We start from the raw sequence: 23,567 nt of genomic DNA, 5'->3' as shown, positions 1-23,567 counted from the left end.
AATTTTTCCTGCAGAAGCTGTGGCAGCCCTAATGTAAATCTGAGCAGTGAAATGAGCTGCAGGTTTGATTTGACCCCAGCAGAACAGCTTTTCATGCAGGAGCTGCTGCTCCCTTCCTTCCATGGGAAGCATGGAGTTTTGTGGAGGGAAAATGAGTTTATGCAAATTTTGACAAATAGTTCAGTTTAAGGAAGTGAATGGGGATTCAAAATACCTGTATGGGGGTTGTTGCAGAAATGATTTCAGTAATAATGCAGTAAGAGCACACTGGCCACTGGAGCCATAACCACAGCTCTCTGTAATGTATAACTCATGTGAAACACTCTTCAGGATCTATAATCTAAAATTGCAGAGACCTCGTATTGAGAAAATCAGTCTCATTTCAACTGTTGCTTTTTAATCGTTCCTCTTATTTTTGCGTTGAGGTGCCGTGAACTTGGGTCCACTGTTCCTTTGGCCTGGTGTTTTGACATGCACTGCAGGGTGTGTTTGTTTGTTAAGAGCAAACAGGGATGTTTTAAACTCATTTTTTCCTCGCTTCCCTGTTGGTCTCCCAAATGTCAGTGGTTTTATGCTGCGTTACAGAAGGAGGTGAGCAGCTCATTGCCACTCCCTGTAGCACTTCTGGTGTCTCGTGGGGCAGGTGGGTTTGTTACTAAGTTTGAGACCCACTGTGTAAAACAGAAGCATTTAAGTAAAATGTATTGCAGTTAAAATGAGGGGGAAAAAATAATTTTTGCGATCCTCAAGCTGTTTAAATGTGTCTTGGGGATATCTCAGTGCAGTAAGGTTTCACACAGCTGATGTTCAATTGTGCTTTTGCAGGTCTGACTCTTACCATCTTCATATTGTACAGTAGTTTTATGGTCACTTCTCAGACTGTCCTACAGTGTGTGGTGATTGAGAGGATGCAGAGGATTAAGCAGATAAATGTATTTATACTTTTTGCCTTTTTATTTGCATTAGAAATGGCAGGATATCATCAAAGAAGTCAAGTTTCTGCAACAGCTGAAGCACCCCAACACCATAGAGTATAAGGGCTGTTACCTGAAAGAGCACACGGCATGGGTGAGTGAGTGATGGGCATTTAGATCTGCATGGGCAGAGAATGTACAGCACAGTAGTCAAATACTCAGTGCAGGCAGTGTCTGTACATGCAGCAGTACTCATCCCATGCTGCCTGCAGACTCTTTCACCTGAAGCATCTTCCAAGTAATCCACAGGAAATAAATACTTAAAATATTGTGAGAAATCCCTGCTTCTCTGAGGCAGGTCTCTGTGTTCATACAGATTAAACACTTACTTAAGGAGCATCCTCTACAGCTTCTACCCACAAACTTCTCAGTGTCTAAACCTTCTTCACAACCTTGAAAGATGTCTTGGCGTTGCTGAAGTGTTTGCAGGATCTTATTTTGTTCACTGTTGGTTGCGTTTCTTGCAACTTCAGGTTTTCTTTGTGTCTGCGGCTGTTTCTCAGCCATTCGAGCAGGAACTGTGTGTGAGGAAGTGTCTACCCCTGTTACTTCCAGAATCACAGAATGGTTTGGGTTGGAAGGGACCTTAAGGATCATCTTGTTCCAGTCCCCTGCCACAGGCAGGGACACCTTCCAGAAGCAACAATATTATTGATTATTCAAGGCAAAGGCACAGAATAAAGAGCAAGAACTAACCTGCAACACTGTCCTCCATGTACATGTCTCAAAGTCTGATTTGAATTTCCTACTTGAATAGGTGTAGAGCAGTACTGGTTTTGTGGTGAAACAGTACTAAAATAAAGTCAAATTTTGCATCTTCTGATGGAAAAGTAACAAATGCTATTACTTGCGTAAATATTTTATTTTTTTTTTAAACCAGGGCATTAAAGTTACCACGTGACTTAAATTTTCTATGTGCAGCCCTTCCTTAGTAGTAAAGACATTTTTATAGTTTCAAAATGCTTCAAAAAGTGCTTAAAGGCCTGATTTTTTTTTTCTTGCAGTTGGTTATGGAGTACTGTTTAGGATCAGCTTCTGATTTGCTAGAAGGTAAGTTTTATATACTCTCTGGTTTTCTTTCTGCTGGTGCCCCTACTGAGTATGGTGGGAGGCTGTTTTCTCACAGACTGGGTTTTTGCAGATAGTAGAGGTGGTCTGTCTGTCCTGCTCCATTCTGTGCCTAGAATTTGGGACACCAAGGGTAAGCTGAGGCTTTCCCAGGAGGCCAGTGCTGTATGCATGTTTTTATGTTGTAAAATGAAGGTATAAATGTGTATAGCTATGTTCCTGTAATTTGTGCCTTCTTGGCTGAAGCAGCCTGCCTGTTTTCTGAAAATCCATCATAAAATCTTGCAGAGATCACCTTTGTCCTTGCCTTGTAGTTTGTAGCAATAATTACAGATGGTTGTATAGAACGAGAGGCTGGTGTGACCTCAAAACTAGAACAGCACCTGCAGAGAAATAGGTAATCTAAGTCAAAATAGGGAATCTAAGCCAAAGTTTGCAAAAACTGGTATTCCTTGTAGGCCAAGTCTTCTGTGTGTAAGATCACAGAATGGTTTGGGTTGGAAGGGACCAAAAGGTCATCCAGTCCCACCCCCTTCCACTAGCCCAGGTTGCTCCAAGCCCTGTCCAACCTGGCCTCGGACACTTCCAGGGATGGGACAGCCACAGCTTCTCTGGGCAACCTGTGCCAGGGCTTCACCACCCTCACAGGGAAGAATTTCATCCCAATATCCCATCTAAAGTGGCAGCTTAATGCCATTAAGATACAGTCAAGCCAAAGCACGTGCTGGTCATATTTAGGGATATATGGAAGGTACTTCGGGGCACCTCTTTCTAGCAGATTTGGTGGGGTTCCTTCTCTTCCACTTTCTTGGGAGAAGATCACTCTTAGTTTCTTCTGGTTTTTTGGCTTTTTTCTTGATTTTTTTTTTTAATTTATTTTTTATTAGTTCACAAGAAGCCACTTCAGGAAGTGGAGATTGCTGCCATCACCCACGGTGCCTTGCAGGGGCTGGCCTACCTGCACTCTCACTGTAAGATCCATAGGTAAGGCTGGAGCTTGGGGCTGCTGAGCTCCTTCCATCTGCTGTTTTCTGATGTCTAAAATCTGCTTCACTGTGTTTAAACAACTTTGGTAAAAGTTATTCTACCAGAAGTCTCTCTAATGGACATGTCAGTACTCCTAGTGCCAAGGTAGATGTATAAATAAAAGCTGTTGGCTGTTAGGGAGTGTAATTTTTTGGGTTGAAATAGTTTAATGTGGGTCTGTCCTGTGCTGGATTCTCTTCCATGTTGGCAATAGTTCTCTGCAGACCCTGATGAAAAAGAATGTTGGCATTAAACACTAACAGGAAAATATCACCCTAAATTTGCCAATTAGAATGTAGTGCTACACTGTTTTTAAGAGAATGTTTTACATATTAGAAGGTGTAAAGCTTTGTGCTTTCAGAAATCAGGCAGTGGAAGTGTAAGTCAGGGATAAAATCACTTTAGGAGAAATCAAAGCTCACAGGCAGAGGAAGATTTTATACAGGCACTTCCTAGATCTGTCATTCATAATGTGGTATTTTTCAGGAGTTTGGATTTTTTTTTTTTTTTTTTTTTACTCATTTGTCAGCAGTGTTGCATGTTCTCATTTGATTTCATTTCTTTGGTCTAATTTTGGGTACCACTGATATGTCAGGGACTTGTGAAGTGGATGAGAACTGGATTAATGGGTGGGAATTCATCAGAATAAAGCAACTTGGAACTGATTTATGGGGCTAAAAGTCTCTTTGTAGTCTACTGGAAATCTTGAAATGAAAAATTGGTGTATGTGAGGCTGAGTCAGTGAGGGATTTTTAGAGACAGGAATTATTTGCTGCTTGTTAAAATAGCTATTTGGGGCATATCTATACATGGTTAAATTATATTAAATTAAAAAAAATTAATGCATTCCAATTTATGAAATGAAAATATTATTTTGGGCGAGTCCTTTTCCTGTATTTGTGCATAAAATACGTGTTTGGAAGTATTTTACATGTTTTCAAAGTGCATTGAATTGTTATTTATAGTTAATGACTCCCTGTATGGACACTATTGAGAATGAGGGGTTTTTTTGATAGGACTTCCTAGCATGGTGCAGTTATGTGTTGTGAATTCAGCAGTTTCCCCTGATGAATACCAGCTACTCCATGTGGCCTTTCCATCAGCATCCTTGTTCCATATCAACACCAAAATGGTTATTCCTCTTTCCCATTGGGAAGTTCCTTTGCTGTTGCAGAGTTCTGGGAGCACCCATACTGCTGGAAGGGCCATGTGGGTTGTTCCTATTGACCTTCTTAAGAAAACTGAGAGTGGAGATCTCATCAGTCCATATAAATATCTCCAAGGGGGTCAGAGGATGGTGCCAGACTCTTTTTGGTGGTGCCCAGCAACAGGACAAGAAGAAACTGCCATAAACTAAAACACAAGTTTCACCTCAACACGAGGAAAAACTTCTTTATGTTGAGGGTGGAACAGCTTCCCAGGGAAGGCATGGACTGTCCCTCTCTGGAGACATTCCAAACCCACTCGGACACATTCCTGTGTCACCTGCTCCAGGTGACCCTGCCTTTGCAAGGGAACTTGGGCTGGGTGATTCCAGAGGTCCCCTCCAGCCTGAACTATCCTGTGGTTCTGAGATGTGCTTTTCATCCAAGGGGTATATTCCACCTTTTAACTTGTGGGATGGGAAGGCAAATCTGCTCTCCCAGAAAAAAAAACTTGTCAAGGGATTTCTGGGTTTGTGTGTGAGGAGGAGAGGCGAGGGAGCCAGTCCTGGCTGGGCGGGGAGCAGTGCTGTGCTGCTGTGCACCACTCCTGTGGCCCTGGGAGAAAGGACCGAATTTTGGGAGCGGGGACCGGATTTTGGGGTCGGGCCCCGCGCGGGGACCTGGCGCGGGGGGGACACCTGGTGGCGAGGGAGCGGCACTGCAGGCCCGGCCTGCCGCGCATCCCTGCGCCCGCTGCATCCCGAGTCACCCCGCCGATGGCTCAGGAGGAGGTGGTTGTCGCTGTTTAATCGCAGGCACAGGGCCGGTGGATATATTGCTGATGGCTTGACGTGGCTGCTGAGTCGTCGTATAGAGTCACAGAATGGTTTGGGTTGGGAGGGACCTTAAAACTCATTTTGTTCCAACCCACACCTTCCATTAGCCCAGGTTGCTCCAAGCCCTGTCCAACCTGGCCTTGAACACTTCCAGTGATGGGGCAGCCACAGCTGCTCTGGGCAACCTTTGCCAGGGCCTCACCACCCTCACAGTAAAGATTTTTTCCTAATATCTAAGCTAAACCTACTGGCTGTCAGTTTGAATCCATTCCCCTTGTCCTGTCACCCCAGGCCCTTGCAAATAACCTCTGTCCATCTTTCTTGTAGCCTCCCTTCAGGTACTGGAAGGCTGCAACTAGGTCACCCCAAAGCCTTCTCTCTTCCAGGATGAACAAACCCACTTCTGTCAGCCTTTCCTCATAGGAGAGGTGCTCCATCCCCTTGGTTGTTGTACAGGGAAGGTGGCAGTGGAGGTGACAGCAAAGGGGACACCATGTGTTCTCTGTCTCTCTTGTGCTTCTGAGGTGTTCGTTCTTGCACACATACTTTTCTCTTTTTTTCTTTTAAAGGGATATTAAAGCTGGAAATATTCTCCTAACAGAACCAGGTCAAGTGAAACTCGCTGATTTTGGGTCTGCATCTATAGTCTCCCCTGCCAACTCTTTTGTGGGAACGCCTTACTGGTGAGTAAAGCCTGTAGTACTTCAGTCCTTTATAAAACTTACCTTCCATTTTCAGTATTTCACAGTAATATGTAGCATAAGAACTTTTATTAACCAAGCAGTTTTCCTAACATCCCTGCATCCAGGTCTTGAGGAAGTGTGTCTTTCCTCAGTGTCCATGAGTAGAGTTTTAAGCTGTGCAGCACTTGGAAATGCCACCAGTTAATGACTCCACTGTTGCAATGCCATGGGCTTAAAAATAATTAACATTTGCCATAGGTAATGGAACTAAAACAGCCCCATGGAGAAAGGCAATCCTGTTAATCTGGCCATGCAGACTGCAAGTCATACAGCTACTTAAATCCTGTTTTGAAGGAACTTGCTGAAGGGTCACTTGAGTTCCTTGGCATTCCTAACACAGTGGACCAGCACAGCTCCATGCTCCACTGATTTTGTGGCAGAGGCCCCAGGAATTGCTGGGAGGTCACCATGGCCCTGAATGAGGCCATTTGGCAGGAAACCTGTTTGTCTTGGACGAACACAATTTAAGAGGCTGGATTTTTGCAGGCTGGGCCTGCTTCTTCTTCTTCTTCCCCCGACTCATCCCTTTTTCTTGGACCACCTTATTTCCCCACTGTTCCAGACTTCCCTGTTCCATTCATAGATACGCCCACAGACTGCATAAATCTGCTGGAAAATGCTCCTGGTGTGCCAATGGGAAGCTCACCAGCTCTGGTGAGAGTGTAGGGGATCCTCTTCCCCCTTTTAGGGCTCTCCCATTCCTTGCTGTCTGCCTGCAGGTACAATGCCTTTGGGATTAGGGGGTCTCCCTCATTTTATGTGCTGGGAGTGACATCCACGTGCCCTAACCTGCCCTTTGCTCTGTGGTTGGCAGGATGGCACCAGAGGTGATCCTTGCTATGGACGAGGGACAGTACGACGGGAAGGTGGATGTCTGGTCCCTTGGAATCACGTGTATTGAGTTAGGTGAGTAAATACATGGCAGCTGAGATGACTAATTCCCTGTCTGCAATATATTAGGAAGTCCTGAAAAAAAGGAAGATTCTTATTCCTCATAAGAGTCCTTTTTTTTCCCCCTTTAAAATGCCTGACTTGGAAAACACTGACAGTTGAGTTAAACATTTAACTCGCTGGCAAATCCAGAGCGAGTCACTGATGTGCTGTGTTTCCACGTTAGTCTGGTGTGCTTGGTTATTCCCTTAACAACCAGAGGATTCTACTCTTGTATGGGAGGAAACCATCATTTGTCATCTGTATTTTCCAAGCTGGATTCTGAGAAAGTTGTTCCAGCTGTTATGTCAAGGGAACTGGTGTCCTAAGGATTGTGTGTCAGAAGGGGCTTATGTTTAATTTTCAATTCTTCTTACATCCCCGCTCTCTGAAACAAAAATCTTCAATCTCAGCTGAAAGTTTGGGCCATGAATCATTGCGGACAGGCTCTTTACATGAGAATAGAAGTGTTTGCACTGCAAGGGCAAATGATACACAGCCTGGAGCAGATGTGGATGTGATGGCAGGTATACAGAGCAGATTTGGAGTGCATTTTCATTTTGAATATTGACCTTACATGTGCTGAGTAGAGTATTCTCAGAAATAGTCTTGATATGGATTATGCTTAACACAGTACATCAATAACTTATTGTGAGGGTGAGTTCACTGAAAATGGTATTGATAAGTGTTTAACCAGGAGAAATACATGTGAGATAACAGAGGGGATGTGCAGAACGGGAAGAAATGTTGTCTCCAGTATGGAGATGGTGATGATGTAGGTGACTGGTAACCAAGTGCTGTATTTCATGTGCCAGCATGCTGACACACTCTGTATTTTGATATAAAAAATGCCAAAATCAGAAGTTTTAGACTTCTCTTCTTCTGCATGGCCACTGGGTTTTGTTTGTGTGGAGTTCAGCAATGTTACAACCTCTCAAGGAGTAAATCACAACATTAGGAGAGATACTGTGCAACCTTATGTGGACAAAACCCTTGGTACCAGAATTTCTGTGGAGCTTTTCACTCAGGAACCTCAAAACCACTTTACAGAGTTGATGGATTTCCTTTTTTTAGTATTATCCCTTTGGGAAGTATTAAACTTCTTTTTAAACTTCAGACCTTGCCTTTGCATGATTCCCTGTCTGAACATGGGGTCAGGTAGAAGTGGGAGGAAATCTCTTGTTGAGCAGCACTTGGCTTAATTTATTAATTCTTTATTTCTTCTTAATTACTTGTGTAGCTGAAAGCAAGTAGTGCTTAAAGAAAAGCAAATATGGTGGTTTGCCTGCATGTGCATGGCAGGAACAAGTGACTGCTCTGACCTGACATGAACTGAAAAATCTTGGCATCACTGGCTGGCATGACTGACCTTGGGTGGTGATGAAAACCAGCCTTTCCCAATTTCTGTGTGAGATCTCTCCTGAGAGGTCAGGGGCTGGTAGCCAGCTGCCCTCCCAGTGCAAGGACTAGGACGGATTTTAGTTAAAGGCAGTTAACAACACAGCTGGCAAGTGAATTTGGTGAACTGTCCCACTTGCATGTGCTGCCTGTGGCAAATGAGGCAGGCAGCCCCTCTTTCCCATGATTCAGATGCTTCAGCAGTACATCAGAGATCTGTAGGGATTGATACAGCATGTCCTGGCCCTGACCTGCTGTGCCTGAGCTCAGGTTTGTTTAGTTGCAGCTGATTTTACCACAGAGAGTCAGGTGGGAGATGTTGCAGTAAAGGTAAAATTTACTGGAAGCGTTTCCTTATAATTTGTGTCCTGCCGGTTTTGGATTTCATCATTCCTCTCCAAGTGAACAGCAGCTTCTCTGGAGTGGGTGTCCTGATCTGACCTGGAACATTAAAATAATTAGCCTAAAAGAGATGACGACAGCAATGAACCATGGATTCAGCAGTGATACCCTGCTTGTACTTCCATATCTTTCTCCTCTCTTTCCAGGCTGCCTTATCACACCTTTCTCTTCTCTTTCTAGCTGAGAGGAAGCCTCCACTTTTCAACATGAATGCAATGAGTGCCTTATATCACATAGCCCAGAACGATTCCCCTACGTTACAATCAAATGAATGGTAAGAGAGCAATTAACAGATTATTTTTGTTGCTTATTTCCCTGAAAATGCTCTGGGATGCTCTGCACGGTTAAACTCTGACAAGGAAAGTGTTGGTTGCAGTGCAGTCATTTGCCTCTGTTCTCAAGTCATGCTCCTGTGTAGGCTGGCTCAGCTTTGCCCTTCTGTCACTTTGGCTGTGCTGCAGTCCAAGTGAGTGGAGGTGTTAATTATGGGGCTGTGGGTGCTGTAGGAATTAAAATATTCTTAGACGCGTTAAATCGGCGTCGGCGAAGTTTCCAGCTGCGGAAGATCCCTGACAGAAAAATTGTCGGTACCTTTGTGCAGCTGAAACGTGGAGAAAGGGAGGGGGGGAGGGATGCACAGAACAGAGAGGAAATTGGATATTTTTTTTCAGTGAGTGACTCCAAAAGCCATCAGAGCTCTGTGGCCAGTAAATGCTCCCCACGCTACAGGCGTGTTCCAGAGTCTGAGCTCTGACACAGGGATGCTTTTGTTATTCTGTGGGAGCAGAGGGGTTGCTCCGTTTCCTGCTCCCTGTTCCCAGGAGTGGAGTGTTGCTGTGGAGTGGTGCCTGGCAAGAATCTGCAGAGGGCTTGAAACAAAAGCTCCTGGAGAAACATGAAGATCCCCCGTTTCTCTGTGGGGCATTTGAGCAGCATAACTATTTAATGCTGATGGTTTTATCCGAACCGCTCCAGTTTCCTTATTTTATCATCTCTGTTTCATCCGTTTTTCGAGATTTGAAGAACTTGATCTCCTGCCTGGACACTGATACCCATTTTCTGTGCAGAGTTTGCAAAGCAGAGTAAAGATAACTGAATAGAGCATAAAAATCAGTTTTATGGTCCCCTATTTGCTCTTTGGGGCTCTGAGGGCACAGGGAGTCAGCGAGGTGGCTTTTATGCAAGTTCAGTGGCACCTAAAATACCAGTTTTCTTCCTTCCACTTGTGATACAACCTCAAATAAAGCCCAAAATATTGCTGAACTAAACATTGCATTGAGAGGCTTTAATGAGGCAGTGTTACAAGCTCCCAGAGAGTAATAATGAGTGTGTTTCTGGACTTCCCAATAATTTCATTGCCATCTGTTTTTCAGTAGTTGCAGTAAAATTTTAAATAGTGACTGGCACATGTAGTTCTTCCTTGGTTTTTGGTTTGTGGGTGGGGATAGTTGTGTGTCCACTTTTGTTTCAACAGTCTTTAATTGTGAAAGACCTGATGGGATCAACTCACTCAACTTGGAAAATTCAGTTAGTTTCTCTGCCCTAGAACTTAAGAACAAATTAGTCAAGATTTTTCTTTTGCTTTGCACTTATAAGTTGGCATATATTGCACATCCTAAGCTTCTTTTTTTCATTTAGAACTTTTTTTTTATTTTTTTTTTTTTTTCATTTACAGGACAGACTCCTTTAGGGGATTTGTTGATTACTGCTTACAGAAAATACCTCAGGAAAGGCCATCATCAACAGATTTGTTACGGGTAATTTATCAAATCTTTTCCAGAAATGTGGGGGAAAATCTGTTTGTCTACCAGGATAATTGTAAAGATGGTGAACAAATACTTGCCCTTACAAAAAAAAAACAAAACAAAAAAAACACCCCAAAAACACCCAAAAAACAAACAAACAAACAAAGGTTGGTTTTGCTCTTATCTGAATCAATAGAGATTGAGACTTTTCTTTTAGGCTGTTTATTATTTCCTGACTTTGTCTGCTATGTCAGTCAATTCTCTTTGTAACCTGATGCTCAAGATTTGAACTAGTGGAGGAAAGCAGAGGTGGGCTGTGTGGTTAAACCAGTTCTGCTGTTGGGTGAGGAGTTACTTATGTTGGAGAACTTGTAATCCTCATGGGATAACAGTATGAGTAACAGGGATTTTAGCTGAAGGAAGAACCTGTCAGCCCAAGAAGGGTAGAAGGATTTAATCTTGATTTTTATTTTTTAACTGATTTTTTTTCCCCCCAAGATGATACTTTTAGTGAAAGTATTACCAGTGAGAAGCAGGTCCAGAGCTGGGTGAGTTAAATCTGTGTTGCAATAGTGAATTCCAGCTCATAGTTTTCTGTGTAGGCAGCACTTGGGGGGGTGTTTGCTGCAGCTGGGATGAAGAAGGAATTTTCAGCAGCCTCTCTGCCATGCTGTGCCCTGAGCTGTGACCCAGCTGCACTGTGTGGTCCCTGGAAAAGCAGACAAATGAGGGAGGAAACTGGATGCAACCCTGGATGCAGAGGGAATGGGGAAAACTACACCTTGGTGAAGCTTAGTGAAAGCAAAGACCTTTTTGGAGCAGTTGCACAGTTTTGTGTAAAGTGATGCAGCTGTTAACTTGCTGATGCTCCTTTTATTTTTTTTTTTCTCCTTACCTTCTCCAGGAAGGAAAAATGCTATTTCTCTGTTGTTTAACAGGCAATACTTGCTACCAAACCTTTATGGGGTTTCTGTGAGATTCAAGGCTTGTAATTTGTTACAGGCTGTTGCTTTTGGAGGTGATAGGAAATCTAAAAAGCCATTTAATTGCTGCTCAAAATCTAGACTTAACCAGTCTTCATAAGATACATAGGAAGTAGCAGATCTTTTGGCAGAGCTGGCAGTGCTTTGAGATGATCAGAGGATTGAGGTCTTAAATAAAGATTTGCAGATAGTGGCTGATTATTGAAAGGAATGTGGGTGCTGGAGATGGGAAGACACTGGATGACTTATGATTGTCTCCTGTCCAGAGCAGGATTGGTCTCTGTGGAATGCTCTGAGCTGTCCTGTCTTGTGGGGTTTTTTGACAGACACAGATGAAGTTCAGGGGGGTTATCCTGACCTTTTTTTCCTCTGATAATACTAATGTGAGCATGATTAATTCTTTACCTGTTCATACCTTTTGGGTATATATCTTGTAATGATCTTTCTGCCTGATCTCACAGAATATTCTGAGTTGGAAGGGACCCACAAGGATCATCAGCTCCAGCTCTTAAGTGAATGGCTCTTAAGTGAGGGATCAAACCCACAACCTTGGTGTTATTAGCACCATGCTCTAACCAGCTGAGCTCATCTCAGGGTCACTGCAGCTCTTGTTTTTGCTCTGCTGTAAATCATCCATTTGGGTCTTTCTGATCCTCTTTTTGTTTATTTTTTGTTGTTGTTTTCTTCTTTTCCTACATTCATGCATCACACTTAGCAGCTAAAAGCAGCACTGAGAGGATAGGCCAAGGTTAACTTCCTCCTCTAATCAAACCACCAAACCCAAAAGTTGTTTATTTCTCTTTAATAGTTTCTGTACTGTACCCAGTTAATTAAACTTGTTTTGAAAATAACTGAATCATTTTGGAAAGGGCCTCTACAGGTCCATAATTGCCAAGAGCCTGTGGGAGGGGGACTTGTGCTGGGAGTGATGTTTGCCAAGGTTTTGTCAGTGAATCATAAATCAGTTCCAGTTTAAGTCATTTGGTTTCAGTTTACCTGAGAAATTATAGGAACTGTTTATAACTCCAAGGGCTTTGTGTTTGGGAAATTCAGGAGCAGCCTTCCACTAGAAGGTAGGGAGGTGTGTGAAATCCTGTTCAGCCCCCTTTCCATAAGGCTTTTTCCTTTTCTTTTAAGTCTTACCTTTCTTTAAAATTGATTAGTAGCCCTGCTATCCCTCTGGTTGCTGGTGCCAATTGCATGACATGCTGCTGTTCCACACCAGGTAAACAGGAGTCAGCTTTTCCCCTAAATACCTGAGCAGAGGCATTGCTGGCTCCACTGGGTGTGTTGCTTCATTCCCACAGTCGGTCCGATTGCTGCTCTGTGTCCACCTGACAGCCTTTCCATGCTGGTTTTTGTGCTAAGGTTTCCATCAGCTTGTGTTTTATGGCTCCTCTTGGTGCTCTTTCAGCTCAGTAAAATGCATTTTTCTGGGTGTTTCTGAGCCAGCTTTGTGCTCACTCCTGTCCTCTCTTTAAGCCCAGACCACAGAGTGTGTTTAACTCTCGTGCCTTCGCTCCAGGTAGAGGCTGATGAAGGAGCTGTTTGTGCTCTCTTTGGTACCTGGTATATATATATATTTTATTTTTTTTTCTTGTGCTGTGGCAAATAACCAGCATTTTGTTCTCTGATTCTGCTTGTAGCACGCTGACCAACTAATAGGTTTATGTTGTGGGTTTTGGAATGATTCATTCCTGTGGATTGGCAGCCTTGCTGCTCTCTAGGAACAGGCTGAGTTCATTGAAGGATGTGATTTCGTGAGTACCTTCGGTTGGAGCCTGTACAAACAATTAGAGCTGAGATCTGAGTCTGAAATGATGTATATTCAGTATTTTACTTGCTTTTAGACTTCCACAGCAGTGCTTCCCTCCTGCAGTAGCTCTCCCAAAAGCTTCTTACTTTATAAGACTTGGAATATTTTTGTCTTTTGAGGGCTTTTCACTTGTGTGCCATAAACAGGAATAAAGACAATCTTCATGACCGTATTTTCTTAAAGGAAACTGAGTTTTAAATGATGTGTTTGAAAATTAACTCAGTTTCCATGCGCTGTCCTAGATGAAAATAGTCAAATGACTGTAGTGACATTAAAATGCAGTTGAAATTTAAAAAAAACCAAACAAACCACAACCAAAACCGATCCTACTAATATTTTTCACTTTTAAAATTAAAATCAATTATAAAATGTGTTTTAAAATCCTTTTTCCCCCCCTATTTTTCTCAACTTGCCTGACATTCCCAGAAGGTTTGATCTCTGGCAGTCACTTTTCCAGTCAATGTGCTCCTTGCCCTTAGACTAACAGCTTCTTCCTTTTTAGTCTGGGGTTTGTTGGTTTGGGGGTTTTTCTTGCAATTTGGAGAAAGTACATAAATTCAGTCCTTTCAGCCATCTTTTCTTGGAGGTGCACAGTACCCAGCAGAGGGGTTTCTACATCTTTTATATGTAATTTAGACAAATCAATCATAGAATCATAAAATATGCTGACTTGGAAGGGGCTCATCAGGATCATCAAGTCCAACTCTATTTTTATTTAGACATTTTAATTTTGACAAAATCCATTTTAATTTAGACAAATAATGCAAGTAAGGAGTCACAATTGTATTCTCATTATGCAAGAAGCTTTTGGTTTGGTTTTCTCCCCTATATTCTGCCCTTTCCATGTGGTCACACTTTAATATCTGAGTGGACATACAGAACGGATTTAAGTTCAGGATCACTGTTCCAAATGCATTGCTGCTTTCTAAAAATGATTTACAATGAGATAAAAATGTGTCCCTTTTTTTTTTTTCTGATCATAAATAAGCTGCAGATTGTTACTGTTCACAGAGAAGTAAATGGTGGTTATCTGCACTGAGGAGCAGAAATGATTCATTTTGTTTCTGTGCGAAATGATGTTTAGAACTTTTAGCTCTGATTCAGAAATAAACACCATCACTACAAGCAAAAAATGGATACTGAAATGACTGGCTGTCCCCATTAGCAAAACTCAAATGCACAACAGTTTGAATTCAATTAAAAACTAGAAATAAGCCTGTGGCATGATACTTCCCTTGTTTATTTACGAATCATTAAAAGATTATTAGCTCATCCTTTCAACTCTTTTGTTGAAGGCTCCTGTTTTAAGGAGGACTGGGGTTTCATGTGCTGGTTACTCCAGCTCCAGATGGATGTTTTAGCTCTTGAGACCCTGAGCCCACAGCAGAGCTGTGAGGCCAAGCAGGCAAATGTGACCCTCCTGAGGATTTCCTTGCAGGTGGGTCCAGCTGTTGAGGCTCTGACAAAAGCCCCTTGTGGCACTTGCAATGCACAGTAGAGAACAACTTCTTTCCCCTCAGTTTTTTTTTTAATTGTAAATTTTTCTACAGACTTGCAGAGGATGTTCGTGCTCTAAGGCCACCTCCATGGGTACATACTAAGCAACAGACTGAGCTGTAGTGATACCATATAGAATATTGGCACGTACACCCAGGCTGGCTGCTTTAGCCAAAGTTAAATGGGAAAGCTGGAGCCTTTCCTACTGTACTGACAGTTGTACAGTTCAGGAGAACGTATCTGATAAATCAGGGAAGAGCCTTTAATCATGTACTTAAATACCATTAAAGAATTTATTAGGTCTGCCCTTAAGACCTGTGCAGGAGTTGATAAAAACCTGATTTTATTTTAACTCTGGCTGCAAGTGCTTTAGGTATAAATAAACCTTGCAGCCTTCCTGCTGGTTTTATGTGTGATTTGGAATAGATGGATGCAGGAGAAATCTTTGCAGGTAGTGTTGCAGAGTCAGGATTGACCCTTGTTTGTCCTTTGTGCGTTTTGTTCGTTCTGAAGCCCTCTGAGGTTTGAAGTGGCTCTGTCTTGTACCTGCTTCAAGTGAACCCCCTCAGGAAGGGGCAAACCAAATGTGTAGCCTGGAGAGCTCAGAAAACCTGACCCTGGTCCCAAGCTCAGTGTGTTTGGAGTCTTTCAGAAAGGGTGTTACCACTTATGGAATATTAACAGACCAATCACTGAATGGGAACTGTCACTTCAGGGGTCTCAAAAGCCCCCAGTGTCCCTGTTTTCATGTCAAACATTCCAGCATCACGTCAGGTGCTTTTTATTTCCTTTGATTTAGCACGACTTTGTCCGCCGGGACCGACCCCCCAGGGTGCTCATAGACCTCATCCAAAGGACAAAGGATGCAGTGAGGGAGCTGGATAACCTGCAGTACCGGAAAATGAAGAAAATCCTCTTCCAGGAGACACGGAATGGCCCTCTGAACGAGTCCCAGGAGGAGGAGGAGGTACTTCTGTTTTGTCGCCCCATTTGCACCATTACGAGTAGTTTCAGGGCAAGCAAGATGTTCCTCTCCTTAAGGTGGCAGAAAGAGCACAGCCTAGGTGAGGAATGTTTTTGGAATATCATTTGGATCAGCAGAGAGGCAGGATAGGATACTGAGTGATAGTAGCCCTTAGTGAGTGCTAAAGCTGCCAATAAATGCACATCTAAAACTTTGGGTTTATTTCCAATGGTGGCCTTTCTTCTGGAAGCTTTAGGGAAGAAACTCGCTCAGAGGGAAGTTCTTTGCAAGAGGTGGTTCCCAGACTGTGTGAAGGAGGGTCTTTGACTGCCCAAACTGTTCTTTCTCATCAGCACAGTCAAAACCACTCAGTGTTAATATTTTTTCAATTGCCATAATTTTACTGTAAAGCCTGTCATGAGCTGAGAAACAAGTCACTGGATTAGTAAGACTTATTTTTAAAAATTCTTTAATATTAAAGGAGAAAAAAGTTAAAGGTTAAAGGCATAAAACTCATCTTCAGTTTAAATCTTGTAATAAACAACCCACTTAATCAGTGTATGATAATTGACCTTAACTGTGGAGAAAGAAACCAGTCATTTTTCAATTGATGAGCTTAGATGGAAATTAATGTCACTTGGTGCAGGCACATTGGATAAATAAATCCATGACTGGTTCTCACTGAAAAACACTGATAGACAAATTGATGTCTGTATTGCTTTTGCTGCAGTGTAGTGAGGTGATAATACACAGAGAGGTGCCCAAGCTCAGCACGTCTTCAGGGACTTGGTTTTGAAGTCAGATGTTCCTTTAAAGCTGAACTAGAGCTCTGGTTTAAGAAATGGGCACCTGGGTGTCAGGTAGGAGAGGTTCAGGAGGGAGGGACCAGCACTTCATGTTCTCCTTCCCTGGGATGGAGATGCACAAAAGGAGCAAGAGCAGCATCTGCTGTGATTAAAACTACCAAGTGCTGCTCCTGTTTTGACCTTCCAGCTTCCAGACCTGGAGCTTAGCTGGGGAGTGAGGGATTGTCAGACTTCTGCACTTAAACCTCCCAAGTTTCTCTCCCCATGCATGGCAAGATGTCAGGACGTTGAAAGGGCAGGAAAAGTGCCAGGGAATGGGTTTCCCACTTGACTGTTCACCAGTTCCAAGCTCAACAGGATACACGTGGCAATAGCAGGCTCAAAGATGTCTCTCTTGTTCCTCCTGTCCCCACTCCTCAAAAAACAGGGGAAAGAGCTATTGTACCTCCAGGAATTCACACTCTGCATGTGCACAGCATGCTCTGCACTGCATTTGACCCCTGAGCCTGTGTCCCACCAGAGGAGGTTGTATTTATTACTCGTGTGTGTCACTAACTCAGCAGTGAAAGGAGAACAGCACGTGCTTCAGTTGCTGCCTAACTGGTTACAGCACCTGCTCCGCTGTGGATGCCACAAGACACTTCCTTGCTCTGCCTTCTGAGGTGGAAGAGGAGCCTTACAAATCTTTAACACTCAGAATACTACTGATGCTTTCCTCAGAGCTCTCACAGGAAGGTTAAGGTCATTTGGAAAGCGTTGAAGCCAGGAAGCCAGTGTTAAGGTTTCATTTGCAGTCTCATCTCTGTCCTTCGTGCATAGACACTCATTAATTACACAGCCATTGCCTCATCTCAGATGCTTCATTATGTTATTTCTCCTGCAACTTTATATAAGCATCCTGAAAATATTTTCATTCTCATGTTCTCTGTAAACCAGTATTATTTTGGATTTTAAGTGCTCTCATGCAGGCTCTGAATGATCTGCTGATTGCTTAAAAAATGATCTCACAATCAAAGACAAATCTGTCAAGTCTCAATTTTATCTTTCTGTCAGTCTCCAACAAAATGAGTTCCCTGTTAATTGATTTGTAATGTAATTCTCCCCAAGCTCCCTTTGGAGGCCAGGACAAGCTGGGTGCAGCAGCAGGCTGTTTGTTTTAGTGAGTCAAGGCTGTTTAAGACCAGGAGCTGAAGGATGTTCAGAGCTCTGTCCTCACTGTGAACTCCTTGCAAGCCTCTTCAATGCCACTAGTTAATTACAAAGGACTCCATGAATTCACTAAATCAGTCCAGACTAAGCACATACTCTGGGATTACTCTTCTCTGAGTATGAAACAAGAAAAAAGACTGCTAACTTCTGAAATTTGTCTGTAGAATCCAAAATACGTCCTACATGAGGAATATTTATTTATTTATATCTTAAGTTTTAACCCCTGAAATAATGCAGGCTTTTCTGAGTCAGCTCCTAAAATTCTTCATTCACCTTCATCTTGGCTGAAAACACAAGGTTTCAAGGGGTTTTTAGCTTGACAAAATATAATTGCTGACTCTTTGGGACATGGAGGTTAAAACCTCTACACCTGTTAAGCACCATGTAGAATTTATCAAGTAAGAAACCAGTGGGCTCATTGTCTTACATTTTTTTCTGATTCAGGAAATGTGTTGGAACATTGTTTTAATTAAAACTTAGATTTTTTTTCTTTTAATTATGAGACTCCTTCCACCAGTCATCCAGTATGCCTGGATGTCTCCTATCAAGCCAAGAGCCATGCCCAGACTTACTGATACTTGAAAAAAAACAGACTTGAAGCCTGATGCAGTGAGATTACAGGGGGAAAGGCAAAAGCTGCCTGCCCCATATAGATTATTCCACAACCCAAGCAGCCCCGAGAAGTGTAGTTGGCAAAATAATGACCTTGAAGTCTGCAGAGTCACCTCTAAAACAGACTTTGGGCATTGCAGGCTCATGCTGGGCAGGTGATCTCCTGCAGTGTCTGTAACTGATGCCCCTTGTTTTATAGGACAGTGAGCATGGATCAAACCTGAGTAGGAAGATGGACAGTCTGGGCAGCAACCATTCCATCCCCAGCATGTCTGTGAGCACGGGCAGCCAGAGCAGCAGTGTGAGCAGCATGCAGGAGGTCCTGGATGAGAGCAGCCCTGAGCTGGTCATGATGCATAGTGACGAGAGCACCATTAATTCCAGTTCCTCCGTTGTTCACAAGAAGGTATGTGCCTGGTGCTCTCCATGGCTTCCTGCAGTCCCCGTTGGCTCGCCCGGTCCGTGTGCTCTGGTCTTGTGCTGAGCCATCTGCTGAGAGCAGGAGCTGGTGCTGGGCTTGCCACAGTCAAGTTCTGTGGGTTGTTTTTAAATAACCTCTGAGAATAGAAAGAGGCTGCTCATGAAAGAGCTGTGAGTGCCTAGGCAGGGTTCACCCAGACTTGCTGCATGTGCCTCCTCGCCCTGCCCCGCATGTGCACTTCTCCATCTCTGCTTGGGACATCAGTCCTTGTCTCCTCGGGAATGATTGTTCTGTGCCCTGTGCTGTGCTGACAAGTGGTCACAGCAGCTCAGCTAACCCTTTACCAGTCACAGTTGTGTGATTAAAATCCGCTTGCACTTGGATTTCCCTCATGAGAAGTGGAAGTTTGCAGAACTTTGGACCCTCCCCACGAGGTATGTTTGGAGTCAAGTTCCACTCGATGCTTTTCTGCTCTTTTGCTGCATGCTGTGATCTGCTGCCTTTCGTTTTCTTGGTGCTAGGTACCAAGCTAAAGTTGTCTAGCTGTAAGTCAGCATCTAATCTCAACAATTTGTTTGACTAAAATAGTTTTGGCTTGGCCTTAGCAGTGTCAATTGCTAGTGGGCAGCAAAATGTAGGTTGGTTGTGGGATTGCACTTGCAAGGAACTTCAAAGTGTACGTTCTTGCTTTTTGCCAGAGGAGGTAAAACATTACAGCAGCGTGAAAGCCATGAATTTCTTGTTTGTAAGGTTACAGGACAGCCTGGTTTTAACTAACTAAATATTTGTAAGCAGTTTTTCCTCCTGAAATACAGTGTTTGTGTCACTGAATATTGAAGTACCTGCAAAAGGGAGCTTTTGAGACACTTGGTCTTTAACAAAAGATGGCCTTACGTGTTTAAAGATACTGGCAGATAAGTTGCACAGGTTTCAGGGTTTACATCTTTCTGAAATGCATTTGAAAGCACCTTTACAGAAGATTTTGGTTTCACCTCTCTGAAAAAACTAGTGTTAGGTACCAAATGCCAGCCCAAGGAACCGTACTGAAGGAAGAGCAGTGACACTGATGTGTGTTCTGGGTGGTTTTAGTTGAAGCTCTTTCTCATTTTGTGTAGGTTCAGAAATGTGTTTTAACTTTAATTTCACACTGTTAAATAGTCATATTTACTGCAGCATTAAAATAGGAGTTTGAGGGGCTGATTTACACATGGGTTATAATGTTACTGCTCAGTGTCATTGCAGTTGATGAAAGCAAAATGTGAGCTGCTCCCAGCAGACATAAATGGCATTTGTGAAAGGAGCAGAGTTCCTGCTTGTTTTAAGAAGAATGTTGTGTTTTATAATGGTTGTGTGGCACTTCTGAAGTACAAATACAGGATTTCTGATGCTGTGAATTCAGTCCTCTTAGAATTCTGCATAGCTGTTCTCTTGAGATAAAGGCATTCAGTTGAGTAGGATGCACAAACATGACACCATATGGAAATTTTTATCTGTTTTGGAAAACCAGGGTGATTTGCACACTTGTAACTGAGTTATTGAAAAAGAAATCACCTGTAGATCCTTTAACACAGGTGTTTTAGCGTAATTTTGGAAGCACAAAGACCAGGTCTGCACTGATGGTCTTCACAAAAGAGTTAACAGTTGGCTGCAGTTGCTGATCCTTGCAGTGGAGTAGATTCCTTCTGCATTGGAAAATGCTCCCCTCAGCTGGATGTATGGATAAGGCAGATTTAGACTGTGTGCAGCAGGATGTATTCCAGTCTGCAGATATATTGTTTTAATTTAGTACATGATTTTTTAAAAATTCTCTGTTACTTTGGCGAATGCAATTTTAAATGGAAAACTGCTTCATGTGTATATTAGGTATATATTAATACATGTGAAGAGATTAAATTTGGAGCAGGACACTTCAGGGGGTTTATATACACATAGATCCTACTTTTCAAGGTAAAATTCCTTGTTCTGACAAGACTTCAGTTTATCCTTGTGCTTTAACTGTGTTTCTGGGAGGTGTGATGAAGCTGTGGTGAAGTGTTGGGTATCACTCTGGGGCCCAGCACAAACAAAATGGGAAGAACCTGGGGTTCAAGTTTAATTTAAGCTTTTGTTTTGCATTTAATCAGCCTCTAAAAGCTGAAAAGAAAATACTGATGAACATGATCAGCCAGCTGTCTGCATTATGTGGGCAATAGGGTCACATACGAGGTGTTTTTGACATGGGTCAAATCAAAAGTGTTCTGTAAAACTATGCTATTCCACAAATGTGTTAATTAACAACCTCCAGATGTACCAGGCTGTGTAAAGGGACCAAGATGGCAAAATGGCCTGGATTGTTGATATTTTCTAAGGCTCAAAGCTCCAAAGTGTGAGAGGCCTTTTAGTTCTTTTGGACCACAGCCCCAGAACGTTGTGTGTAACCAAAGCGTAGGATGGAAGAGCCCATGGTCTTGTGTGAGGTCTTGTTCCCAGCCTTGAGTGCTTCAGAGAGCCAGTCTGGGGTGGCCTTGACCTGGGGTAGATCAGGAGCAGACCATCAGCTGTGTGGTGCTTGGCTGGGTGAGGCTTCAGGCAGCTGCACTGAGCCCTCCTGGCGTCTCTGACCAGCCCCCTGAGGCAGAGGCAAAGCGTAAGAAACAGGCTGATGTAGTAAAAAGCAGTTGTAAACAACTCATTTTCTTTCTTTTTTTTAACAGCTGCTAGTTGGCTTTAACTTCCAAAAATGTTTTGTGGTCACAGGGTAAGTGAAATGACCTGTTCTGATCTGGTTGGTTTTCACTGGCTGTACTGGTACATGATGGCCAAGGTGCTTGGGTTTTGCCTGGTGGAGGATAACATTTGGGGTAATTCCTCCGTGGAAAACAGGCACAGCCTCACCCCTTCCACAACACAAAAGCTTTGGGCCAGCAAACTGTGTGTTCTAAACTTGTGCTTAGAGCAAAGGTGACTCCCAGAGTGCAACTGGTAAGGTGGAAGAAAAATCACTCGACAGGAAGAAAACAATAATAACAATAAAAAGCCATAATTGAATGTGTAGCTTTTTGTATAATTTAATTTATATCTGTGTCCTAAACTCCTGGGAGTTAAAAAATGGCTATAATATCTGCTACTTGGGCAGGAAGGCTGCATCCTCCTTTCCTGGGATCTCAGTCCATCCCTGGGATCAAAGCCTGCTCCCTCAGGATACCTTAATCACCAGCACATTCTTTACAGGAAATTCAGATATCCAGCTTGGGTGAGCTGTCCCACTAGGAGCTTTTCCTTGCCCCCTTGCAGGTTTCAGATGGGTGGCCATGTACATCTCAGTGTGTTCAGTGTAAGAGTTCTGGTGTTCTAAAGCCTCTCTTCTGAAGCCAGTTAAATAACTCTGCTTCTCCATCCAAGGATCATCCTCCCAATGGATACATATTCTCATGTCCATCTCCTGTTGGGAGCTTGTTCAGCTGCACAGTTTGGGAGATGAAAAGTAAATGACACCTCTGATACAAACCCAACTGTATCTGAGATTCCCCCCAAAAAAAGCCAAAAAGGGGCAGGGAGTTAAACTCCAAATACACTGGGCTTGAAAGACACATAACCCAGATTTTAAAAGCAGATAAATATCAGTTAATTCATCTTAAAAATTAGGATAAAGAGTTTGGCTCCCAGAGTAAGACAATAAAATAAGAGTTATAGACATCAGTTGATATATCAAATGTTTTGTCACCTGCTTTGTTCAACTGCTGTTATATTGCAGTGTGGGCACAGGTGGCTTCCCAGAAATATTTTGTTGCCCTCAGTGAATTTAATATTATTTTATTTCCACAAAACTATAATAGTAAAATGTCGTACTCTTTTAATCTAAATAAAAAGCCACCACAGTATTATTTTGCTCAGCTGCAGTGCTCAGTTGTTGCTAGTTCTTGCCTCAACTGTAAAATCACCAGTACTCTCTGAAACTTGGGCAATAAAATGTCAGGGAAACCTTGTGATTAAAATCTAGTTTATAACCAAAAGATGAAAAGAGGATGTTTGCAGTTGATCATCACAAATTCTTGCCCAATGTCTGTAATAATCAGGTACCTCTGTAATAACTGCTGCAACTTGAGTGACTTCCCAAATCCATCAAATTACCCTGAGCATGTTGCCTGTTGCTGCCATAATTAATATGCAGCATTCATGGAGAATTCTGTGCATGGAGAGTGCTCTGGTGTGGTGGCTCTACAAGAGTTACAGCTGAGGCAAAGCTGAGGGTGTTCTCCTACATATCAAGATTTATGATTCCCACTTGGAAAGGATGTTTTCTATGGGATGTAAGGGATATTTATGTAATTACTTAGTTTTGGCTTGCATGTGCTTGGCAGCAGTGACCCCTCATATACCTTCTGGAATCAAGTCAAGCTGGTTGGGGACATGAAGCCTTGTCTTGAAAGGTTTTTGATACTTAAACCTCTCTGTAGATTATCAAGGCATTTAGTGCCTTGATTTAGTGTATTAAGATGAATGATGGCACAGTGTTGTTTTCCTTGCTCTTTAAATTCCTAGAAGGCAGGGATTTGCTGCAGTTCCACTGAAGTCCTTACTGTGGCTCGGAAATTGCCTTTCCCATTTGTCTGGGAGACTGGCAGCCCTTCCAGTTAGTGAATCCTGCTGTGTAAACAGCGTTTGTGAAGGGTTTTATTTGGTGTGCATAACAAAAACCACTGTGGGCAAGTGACTGTTCTTTCTGAGGTGAAAGTGTAGCTGTTCTGGCTTTGGGCTGGTCCAGGGTGGTCAGAGTTTGGATGATAAAGCCCTTTTTTAAGTGAGGAGGCTGAAAAGACACTGGTAGAACTGGGATGGACTCTAGGGAGTAAAATCCAGGTTCTTACTCTGCAAGATGACCTGGGCAAGACTCATGGTTAGAGCAGGAACTCATGTGCATTGTGAGATGCTCAGCCAATACACCAGGAGCAGCTATTTAGATACCAGGCTGGAAGCACCACTTAAATAACTGGAAGCTCCACCATCTCTGGT

At 42.9% G+C, this 23,567-nt stretch overlaps 1 protein-coding gene across 2 annotated transcripts in view; it reads left to right on the top strand.

Annotated features, from left to right (window-relative positions):
- The window catches only part of TAOK3 (TAO kinase 3), a 61,495-nt gene that overhangs the window by 17,410 nt on the left and 20,518 nt on the right, over nt 1–23,567 (top strand). For both annotated transcript variants that reach the window (XM_027661648.1, XM_027661649.1), the window contains 9 exons: nt 967–1,068; nt 1,979–2,024; nt 2,930–3,026; nt 5,619–5,732; nt 6,607–6,698; nt 8,703–8,796; nt 10,198–10,279; nt 15,363–15,530; nt 18,354–18,560. In XM_027661648.1, the coding sequence (XP_027517449.1) occupies nt 967–1,068; nt 1,979–2,024; nt 2,930–3,026; nt 5,619–5,732; nt 6,607–6,698; nt 8,703–8,796; nt 10,198–10,279; nt 15,363–15,530; nt 18,354–18,560 (1,002 nt within the window). The remainder of the gene's footprint in view (nt 1–966; nt 1,069–1,978; nt 2,025–2,929; nt 3,027–5,618; nt 5,733–6,606; nt 6,699–8,702; nt 8,797–10,197; nt 10,280–15,362; nt 15,531–18,353; nt 18,561–23,567) is intronic.

The sequence above is a fragment of the Corapipo altera genome, unplaced genomic scaffold (genome assembly GCF_003945725.1).
Source record: "Corapipo altera isolate COAL_440 unplaced genomic scaffold, ASM394572v1 150, whole genome shotgun sequence".
In the NCBI taxonomy this organism is placed as follows: Eukaryota; Metazoa; Chordata; class Aves; order Passeriformes; family Pipridae; genus Corapipo; species Corapipo altera.
Note: the sequence above shows the minus strand (reverse complement) of the source record. Positions and strands in the feature narration are given on the sequence as shown.